Source organism: Sipha flava, unplaced genomic scaffold (assembly GCF_003268045.1).
Source record: "Sipha flava isolate LNK unplaced genomic scaffold, YSA_version1 114_pilon_pilon, whole genome shotgun sequence".
Classification (NCBI taxonomy): domain Eukaryota; kingdom Metazoa; phylum Arthropoda; class Insecta; order Hemiptera; family Aphididae; genus Sipha; species Sipha flava.
In genome coordinates this window covers 1,173,538-1,184,585 of record NW_020271737.1, presented here as the reverse complement: position 1 = coordinate 1,184,585, position 11,048 = coordinate 1,173,538, and the positions used below count along the sequence as shown (strand labels likewise).

Here is an 11,048-nt window from a genome sequence, read left to right as displayed (position 1 = left end):
ATAACCTTTTTAACAACTCATAAGTGCAAATTAATTTTACAAAAAGGAAGTGTATGTTATTAAAATATTATAATTATTAAGCTTTTAGTGATTATAAAATTAATTAAAAAAATTGAAATTTAAATGATATATCAGTAGTAGGTATAATATTATAATGTGTAACTTAAATAAATATTAATATTAAATTTGAAATTTGAAGCCAACATTTTTCAAATAGTCTAATCTGCAAATTTTTTTTTCGGTATACATGTTCATTGCATTTATATTGGAGTTGACTTTAGAGCTACGTTTTGTAGTTTTTCGCCCATTTGATTGCATTTTTAAGTAAACTTTGGCCTTTATAACTTCGGTTGTTTAAACACTTCCATAAATTTATAAATAGATAGATATGGGTTATAAAATTGATCTTTCAAATGACGGTGGTATAATTCTGGAGCATTAATTGTCCTTGGCTCATTTGAAGGTGTCTCAGCCCAGAGGTGTGGTGGAAATCTGCTGTCATTTTTAATAAAATTTGCTAAAATATAATCAGAAAATGCTGATACCTTATCATTGTCAAGAGCAATAGAAAATAGTTCATAAAACGCATCAGATATTTCAGTGAAAGGTAAAAAAGGTAATCCAAAAAAATACTTTAACCAATTTTAAATTTCTGATTCATTTTTGTCACATTCAATTTTAAGTCCCAATGTTCCAATTTGTCTGTACCAAGCTTGTGTTAGGTGAAACCGGTGACATTTAATTTATGCATATGGTAAAATACATAAAATTATAAACATTTATGATCATGAGCAAATAATTCAAAATCCATAAGTATATTTTGAGATATACTTATATAATAATTATTATTTATATAATTATATATATTAATTACGTACCTATTTAGTACATAATGTTTTTATTAAATGCCACATTTTGGCACAAATATCAGTTGTTTTGGATGGAAACATACAATACACCACTTGAACGTACATTTATTTATGTAGAATATGAACTTTATATAAAATTACTCTTGGTTGTGAAAATTACAATTTTTGATTCTTCATCTACATGACAAAATGTTTCTTTACAATGTGTAGTAATTATTAATAATCTTAAAATGAAACTTATAGTGTAACGGGTGTAATATTTCTTTTTGCGCTTTTATCCCACTGCTAAGGTACAAAAGAGCAAAATTAATTTGCGCTTTTGGTCTATCAAAAAAAAATAGACGATTTGCGCTTTTGGGTGTCACTGGTTTAGATTCGATACAACGATTTAAGGAGGGAGGGTCACTTGAAGTTGCACCCTGAATAATGAAATTTGAATTGTGTTGATTGTGTTTAGTTGGAAATCATGAAACCATTGTTTCAAATTAGATTAAAATTTTCGGTGCACATTTGGTATTAACATTGAGGGGCCAACTTCGCGCACAAATTAAAACAGAACAATGGATCAGGCAAACACCACGAATAATTGAATAGTCTTTGTAATGAAATATAATGCATTCAATTTAAATATTTTTATCGATAGTCGGAGTAAGTGATAGGTTTGGATAGATTAAGAGTGTTAGGAAGGCAGAAAGTTATATCAAGAAGTGACAGTGCTGAAACAAGCTTTTACGATGACTTAGACAAAATCAATACAATTTCCTAACAACAAAATATAATTAACTATTCTAACTTGAAAAATTGTGAGCACCCGAGTTTATTTTAAATGCGAGGCCCTAGGCAATTGCTTAAGTTGCTTGCTCGCTAACAACGGCACTGAGTAGTGACGTATTAACTTGAAGTATTACCACACGGTGTTTCCAATTGGGGTATCATTACGGGTCTATAGCCAACTCAAAAAAAAAAAAAAAGAAATGACGACTTTTGTTAGGGTAAGGTGAAACGGTCGTGGTGTAACGTAGTACGCTGGTACAATATGAACGGGGGTTTCAGAACAATTATTTTCTGTCTACTTAATATTTTTTTTCAAATGCGATAGTTTTATACATTTTTATGACAATAATAAAAAAGTATAATATCTAGTTTAGAAGGAAACATGCGAGAAATTTCCACAAATACAAGTATATTATAATGTTTGAGAATTATTAGTGTATAATTATACTATTTGGACGATTAAATAATTTCATAACTTTGGGCAAAAACCTTTATCGGAAGCAAAGATAATTCTGCAATTAATTTTAAATAATAAAAACGAGTTTAAATCAATACAAATATTAACTACTATCATAGGGGAAATTTGAGTTTCTGACTTGGGGGCTATCCATATATAAATCAAAATGATTTGTGAAGGGTTCAACCCTCAACCCACCACAAATATATATACTATTATATAATATATTAATAAATAATATATTATACAACATAATATACTTAGAATTTTAAGCCCCTTTCTTATTTATATATTTTTCCATTACTTAAATTTAACTGAAAAATACATATCCCTAACACACATTAATAATTACTAGGTAATAAGTAAATTACAAATAGTAAAAAAAAAAAAAAAATGTATTATATACATTATGTATTATATATTATATATTATTTGATGTAGTTGTTATTTATGATCATTTTTAAAACATTCTTTTAATATTTCATTACTGTATATTTAATTAGATATACTTCTTTCAATATAAATTACTGATAATTTAGTGAAACGATTTTGCTCTATAGAAGTGCACAGCCAATTTTTCATCCTGCGCATGGCTGAAAATTACGTCTCACATAATGCTGAACTTATTGGTATTGTGAGCGCTAATTGAATATGTTTAAATAAATTTGGATAAACAACACGATTTACAACTTAATAATTAATTAATTACTTAATTAACTTTATTAATTACTTAATAAGTTTTGTCTGAATATTTTTTTTATGGGGGGGGGGGGGGCTAAGCCAATTAATTAAAGCATAAGCCAAGGCAAAATTGTTTGAACATCGAAGTTTAAAAACATCGAAAAAATTTTTTTCCTTCTAGAGCTGTCATCTGTTGTAAATTTTATTATCTGTACAGTGTACTATTTTCTTAATTAAATAATAAATTTAAAAGTTAAAATACTATTGTTTAATTTATATTTTTTAAAAAAATATTAAATACTTATAATCAGGTCTCGTAAGTTCATGCATTTGCATGTTTTCTTTGCTATATCGGAAAATATACTAGTTGAGATAAAAATCCGTTTCATAACAATCGTAATAAAAATCTAAAGTTTAATAGAGCATGTTTTGTGTGTATTGGCATATTTGGTGTATAGTTGATTTTGTTTGAGTTATTAGCGCATATCATTTTATGTAAATTCAGCAAAATCGTATTTTGAGGAAGTCAGAAAAAAATAAATTAGATCAATAAATGTTTGAATTCATTCTTATTTACTTTTCCGAACTTGTTAGTAAAATCTTAGAATTTTATCAATAATTTTATTTTTAAATGATATTAAATTTAATAAGTTAAAAGCAGTGCCACGAAAACTATGTTTTTGCGCACTACTACCACTTTTCTCTTATTGACGTGTCTATTGCAATCTATTTTCGTCGCAACGTGTGTTCATTAATTATAATTTTAATAAAATGTAATCGAAGAAAAAATATAACTTTTAAAAATGTAAATGGATAATTCTTATTATTTTGAAAAATCCTTAAATGTTTTTTTCGTGCATAGTTAAGGATTTTTAATGCATATTTGATCAAATGTTAGTGCATTAATGCATGCTTATTTATGCATTTTTATTACATGAACTTACGAGCCCTGATTATAACTGTATAGTGTATACCAGTGGTTCTTAATCTTTTTAGAACTGCGACCCAAATTTCCCCCGAAAAATCTTTCGCGACCTACATGATTTCACTTTTCAAAAATAAATAAAAAACGAAATTTTTATTATATAAATATGTATACATTTTTATTAGGTATTTAGTATTTTATAGGTTTATAGTTAATATTTTTTTACAAATGTACTTTTAATAATAAGGTGTATGCAAAATGTGTGCTTGTTTTCTGTTATGTTTAATAACATCATTGACATCGACGTCAATTTTAGTTATTTTCAACTGTAAAGAGTTCGATAAGTTCAGCTTGTTCCGATGTTTGTTTTTAATGCCCACCATTGCCAAAAATCCAACTTCACACATGTATGAAGATGATAATGGGAGTAGTATTTTTATAGCGTCAGCTAAAACAATTGAAAATTATTGTTGAGATAACAACCAAAAATGAATCACATTATTGCGGCTACATTGAAGTTTTAAAGATGAATCTTCTGATAAATCAATGAGTTCTTCATTGATTTTTGTCAATATCTCAGTGGATACAGCTTCCTGAAACGGATTCACAACCCAGCTATTTTGTTTATATTTTTGCATTTCTTCGAGAAAGTAAAAATTTTAATTACCTTCAAAGAAATTAAATGCAAACTGATATGGTTAGTTATGTCATCAGCTACTTTTATATCATTTTCAGTTATGAAAATTTGAAATATTTCAAAACATTCATAATTTTGCTTTTCAATGTTGTTTTGTCATAAAGTAAGTTTTTTCATAAAAAGTATTTAATTTTGTCATGACCGCAAATATATCGGCTGCTTGTGTTCCTTGTATACATAAATTTAGTTTCCTAAGTTTACTGATTAATTTAACATACGTTCTTGGGATCTATATAATTCAATTTTAAATAACTCTAATTTATATTCTACCCTAAATCTTAATTTCATTACTCTCACCGAACTTGATGTTTTTAATATGATTTCCGACCTGAAACTAAGTTCAATTCAGGCCCTGACGACATACCTACTATCTTTCTCTATAACTGTAGATTTATCCTAGCACCAATACTAACTAGTTTATTTAATTTATCCCTCAGTGAAGCTATCTTTCCATCTCTTTGAAAAACATAATTTATCTCACCCATTTTAAAAAAAGGCAATCCTTCACTAATTTCAAATTATCGCTCGGTCTCTAAATTATCACCAATCCCAAAATTATTTTCCCGTTTAATTGCATCAAAACTGACACATTTTTGCTTTTCATTTCTTGTAGATAATCAATTTGGTTTTATGCGAAAACGTTCAGCTTGTAACAACTTGGCCATAACAAAAAACATAATACTTCAATCATTTGAATCTAACGCACAAACTGACATAATCTACACCGATTTTTCTAAAGCCTTTGATCAAGTTAATCATTTAATTCTTTTTAATAAATTACAATCATTTGGTTTCTCTAGGCCTCTTCTTAATTGGTTCCAATTATTTCTTTCAGACCGCTCTCAAATTTGATACGGAGTGTCAGGGTTGACGTTTCGAATCGTAAAATAATTAAAACGTACGGATTTGTAGGTTGTAGGTATTCACGTTCTAATATTTTGATATAAAACTTAGATATATATATATATATATGCATATACAATACGAAAGGACGAGTAATGCGTCGACTTGCTCCGACCAGACTTGTAAAAGTGAGTCGGAGCAGTCGGTGTTGCTTGGGTAGTTGGTCGGACCCTAACGTTACATTATGGGGTTATCATAGATATACGTTCGTACAAGTAATGTGTGGATAGGGATTGACCGTCACCGGTACAAGCTTGATTGAGCGGTACTCCGGTGGTGAATCAAATCTGGGAAGGACAACTTAATTAAGTGCCTTGTGATTTGTCAGCGCTGAAGAGTGCTGTTTTAGCTACGGCGGATTATAGATCGAATAGTGGTCTAACTGCGAAGGTTTCTCAGCTGGTAGGCGAAGTTCCCGGATTGCGATTATTCGTACAGCATACGGTCTTCGATGGCTGGACTTCCTGCTTGTCTGTTTGGTCGGAAGCACAATCCTCCAGAATCTGGTCTCGGACTTGGTGTTATCGGTCGTGGAATCGGTACGACGCCGCATCGAAAGGCTACGTACGTATCCGTGGATCGCAGGCCTTGATTACCCGTCGAGGACGTTCGCTAAATATTAAGATCTAGTAATCGACTAATCCTGAGTGGTGTAATCCAAGACACGGCACCATGTAGGATATCGTATATGCAATTCATATACACGAACATTCGTAACGGCAATCCGTACCGGGTCTCAGCAATTGACGTGGAATCGGTGAATGTGGTCAATCGTCCGTCACGGCTATAGTTTGATTTCGTAACGGTAGCTCGTCGATGCCGGGCTGCAATTTTGATTCCGTTCTCTTGATTGGTCCTTTTGAATGGTTCTAAGATCGTCGCGGTGGTAAGTCTTCTTCGGTGTTCTTCCTTTACAATATTCAATTCAGTCTTGTCGTAGAGTGTAATTGAGGTCTTGAGAGTAGATGTTGAAGTGGAAGAAGTTGTTTTTAATCGGTATCGGAATGCCGGTTGACGCGGTCTCGCTGTGGTGCAGGTACATTAAGTACACCACTATCGCGGAGCCGCGCCTGCTCTCTACCTAGCCTCAACCCGGGCAACGACAACACCGTTTCCGATACTACCCACCTACCTCGGAAAACCGGGCAGAGGTGGAAAAAGTTATCGGAACCGGTGGCATCGAACCGACCGGTCGCCTCAAGTCACCAACTTTGCTTTCGTGACCGTGACAGAGGAACGATCACCGTGACTTTACCGTTCTGTTACCACCATCGTCAAGCTACCTATTTTATATAGATTATTTTTATTTTGTTTTGTGGTTTTTTCTTTCGTTGTGCAATATATATCGAATTGCCCATCATATTTTCGATTTTATTTCTAAACTTACCACAACACCACCACTCATACTTGACCGGCCACCTCACCGAGGAATAAAATACATCCACACCGACCTGAGGCCGTATCCACTCAACCGGGTAACGACCACGTCGACGTCGCGGCGAGTACGTCGTATTACATGCGCAACTTGACCGGCGGTCATACGGTTTTGAATAATAATTCGCGGAATATTTCTTCGTTTGCAGCGCGATCACAGGACCGGTCCGTATTAATACCGTATGACGACTTGCATACCGCGAGAGCTTCATTACCCGAATTTTCCGAAACAAGGGCCGAAGACCCCGTACGTTTTATTAATAATTCGGAATCCGTCCTATCGCAGGCACATATACACATGTCCGGCTGGTGTCGAGCTATTGAACCGCAACTAATGGGTAAGGCCGTGATTTGGTGGAAATCTATCAAAGTCTTGGAGCTATCCTGGGAAGAATTCCTTGTCGAGTTTTTAACAAATTTCGACAATGACGAAATTCAACTTCGGTTGCACGCTGATATACTGTCGACACGATAGTCCGCAACTGAATCACTAACGGAATTTATTTAAAAAAAAAATCAACTCGCGCGCCATGTAAATACTGGCTTATCCGAATCGGATTTAGTTCTTTATATTACTGGATTAACGCGCGAAGAATTCCGTACGCATTTGCGACTGAGACAGCCGTCTACTTTCATCGAGCTTCGACGCATCGTGAGTATTCTAGATCCTGTCGTATGCACACCACACCCAACCCCGCGACGTGATAATAATCTACCCGGGCAAAGGGGGTGGCAAAGCCGTGACATTGGCCAACCCGTTTCCCAATCTCGCGTGAATGCGTCATGAATTATGAATTACGTCATGAGTGGTGTCTATGGATAGGTATTTTCATCCCCTATCCGATGATCCCACCCTCGATTTTGTCACTTCTAGACTTTGTCCTTCTTTTCCTCCTTTCTTCTCTTACAGACTCTCCCATATCTTCCGTCTTCTGTTGGTGATAATGTTTTATTTTCTCGGTGAATTTGGTAATATTTCCGGATAGGTATTTTCCTCTCCTATCCATTGATGTCACCCACGTTGTGGTTTGTGTTTAAGTTATTGTTTTCCATGTTTATTTAATAACGGCCTGTGATTGGTCGTTACTGGTTTGTGTTACTTATTGGTCCTGAGAAGGACCTTTTAAATCATGTACGTGTACTGAATATTCCGTAACAAATTGTTAAACACCTTTATTTTAAATCTACATGTTTCCCAATTCCATCGTGCGTTCCTCAAGGAGACCATTTGTCTACACTTCTATTTAATATTTTTATAAATGAATTATCTAACGTTAAAATAATTCTAATATACTTATATTAGTTGATGATGTAAAATTAATAAAAATAATTGAAACTGAACAAGATACAATTAATTTAAAATCCGATATTAATATCTTAATTTCATGGTGTAATAGGAATCACTTATTTTTGAACATCAATAAATGTAAATTTATGCTCTTTTATCTAATTAAAAATCCAATATACTATGATTATAACATTTCTGATTCAAATAAAAGCTTGTATCTCAATTTAAGGACTTGGGCGTTATTTTTGACTCAAAATTTAACTTTTTACCTCACACAGAATTGATAAAGAATAAAGCTATGCGTAACTTGGGATTTATTAAGCGCACTTGTAGCTCATTCATGGACCCTATTCCCTTGAGAATTCTTTATTGCTCCCTTGTTCGTTTCTAACTTGAATACTGCCCTCTTATTTGGTTAAATAATACTTCAAAACAATTATCTACGTTAGAATCTATCCAAAATAATTTTCTGCATTTCATTTCCTTTAAATTTAATATATACAGGCCTTCCCATGGTTCTTATGATAATGTATTACAGTACCTAAATCTCTTACCACTCATTGACCAACGAATATTCTTACTTTCTAGATTATTTCATAATTTATTATTATGCCATATTGATTGTTCGAATTTGTTATCTTTGATTAACTTAAAAAAAAAACTTCAATACCAGAAATCCAAAATCATTTTACCCTCTACTTTCAAATAAGAATTATATTTTAAATTCCCCAACGAACCTTCTAATAATGGCTAGTAACACTTATCCCTTTGATTGTATGTAACTTTTTTTTTCTTTATTGTATACTTATAAGTTATAATATACTTTATGATTTTTCTTATTACAATCTTAAAATAAAGTAATAGTTTATGTTAAAATATTATATTCTGTTTTATTTGTATACTAATATTTAAATTTCTTGTACACATACTTTAAAATTGTAACAGGACTAACGTCCGTATAATTGAATAAATTCAAAAAATGTTCGCGACCCACCTAAAATTAACTAACGATCCACACTTCGAGATACGCTGGTGTATATTGTATAACGACTTTTGTATGCTGCATACTAAAATAATACAAACAAAAAAAATTTCTATTTTTTCGAACATAAACATCGATGTTTAATTGATTAATCGAAAACAAATCATAGATGTTGAAACATCAATATATCGTCCCAAAACATCGATGTTTTTTTGCCCATCCCTAGCCGATATCCTTTTATATATAAAATAACAAGCCTTTTTTTATGTTCCAATTTTGTGATGACAATATTTAACATTTTTTCAATTTTTATTTACAGAATTGTTCTAAATATTCTTATGAGTATCAACACGTCTCCAGATTTTTCATTTTTTTTCTCTGATGGGAGAGGTGGGGATTTTATTTAAAGATTACTGTTTTTTAGCTTGCCATTTAAATAATTTAACGAAATTTTTCACAAGATTGTACCAAATACTCCTGTGAGTGATATTTATTCAAAATTTCATTTAATTTGTTATTTGAGTTATATACAGAGTATAGACACTCTGTCGTAAAAACAAACCTGGTTAGGTATTATTAGGTATACCTGCAAATTGTATTAATTACAAATTAATAAAATATTTTTAATATAATAAGAGTTATATGAAAAACACCGATCACTTGATCTTTATACCAAAATTAGCTCAATTATATCAATTGCATTATCGAAAAATATTAAAAATCTAAGGAGATTTAAGGAGTATAATTTAATGCAATATAGAATCATTTGTAAATATTATTATTATAATTACTATTTTTTTTTTTTTTTTTTTATTTAGCTACTAAAATTATTTAGCAGGAATACGCACTCACAATGGTTTTCCTATTCGTCCAAAACCTAAATTTTGTTTATTACAAAATCATGGAATTATAAATAAAATTGTTAATACGAGAAACTATAATTATGATATACTTTAAGTTTTAAAACAGCAGTAAAAAATAATTATTCATGAAATAACTTTGTATTACATGACCACGATAATTATAATAAATAATTAATATATCATGTGTATCACTTATGTACGTAAATAAAATATCGAAAAACCAAACTGTGTATATTTTTTTAATGAGCTAAAATATTATAACTAGTTCAGTGGGTTATTAATGATCTAGTTGAACATTAGCGGTAGGGATACTCCATATAATTGTATTGTATAAATACTGCAGTCAAAGTCGTAATAAACAACATTCAACTCTTTTCGTCTTCCGCAAAAGCACGGTCTTATATTAATCTCGTTTTCAAATTAAACTTCTACAACAGTATCAAAATGACCATGAAAGTAAGATTTTATTGTTACACCGTTTTTCGCCTATTTATTTCGCGAACACCTGAATTGATTTTTTTTCATACATTTTTCATAAAAATATATCAACTACTGATAATGCATTCATGATTATTTTTAAAACATAATTAAACACAATGAAACCTATCAGTAATATTCGGACGTTTTTCTTTCAGTTGATCGCATTCGCCGCGCTGGTCGCCGGTCACATGATGGTGTTCGCCTATCCGCCCGAGTACAGCAGCTACAACGCACACGACCAATACGCGCACGCGCCCGCCCCGTACAGCTTCGAGTACGGCGTGCACGACCCGCACACGCACGACGTGAAGAGCCAACACGAGTCGAGCGACGGACACGGCAACGTGAAGGGATCGTACAGCCTGTTGGAAGCCGACGGGTCTACCCGCGTGGTCGAGTACACCGCGGACGACGTGCACGGGTTCAACGCGGTCGTCAAGAAAGTCGGTTCGCCCAACTACCACGGTCAGCCATCGTCCGCCGACTACTACCACGGTCACCAAAACGTCTACCCGTCCGGCTATCACCATTACTGAATAAACCTCAGGAAAACGTGACTACGTTCGTCTTCGAAAAGAACTAAATCATCCCGTTTCTGTCGTCACTTCAACTTGTTATCATCTCATATTATATGTCTAGTCGGACAATTGACGTTGCTCGTTAGTCAAATAAACAACAACAGTATGTTCGAATCA

General features: G+C 32.5%; 1 protein-coding gene across 1 annotated transcript; it reads left to right on the top strand.

Annotated features, from left to right (window-relative positions):
- Positions 1-10,219: 10,219 nt before the first annotated feature.
- On the top strand, positions 10,220-11,048 carry LOC112690498 (cuticle protein 7-like). The gene is made up of 2 exons (XM_025564520.1): positions 10,220-10,329; positions 10,509-11,048. The coding sequence occupies exons 1-2, from the start codon at positions 10,318-10,320 to the stop codon at positions 10,887-10,889; spliced, it is 393 nt and encodes a 130-aa protein (XP_025420305.1). The 5' UTR covers positions 10,220-10,317; the 3' UTR covers positions 10,890-11,048.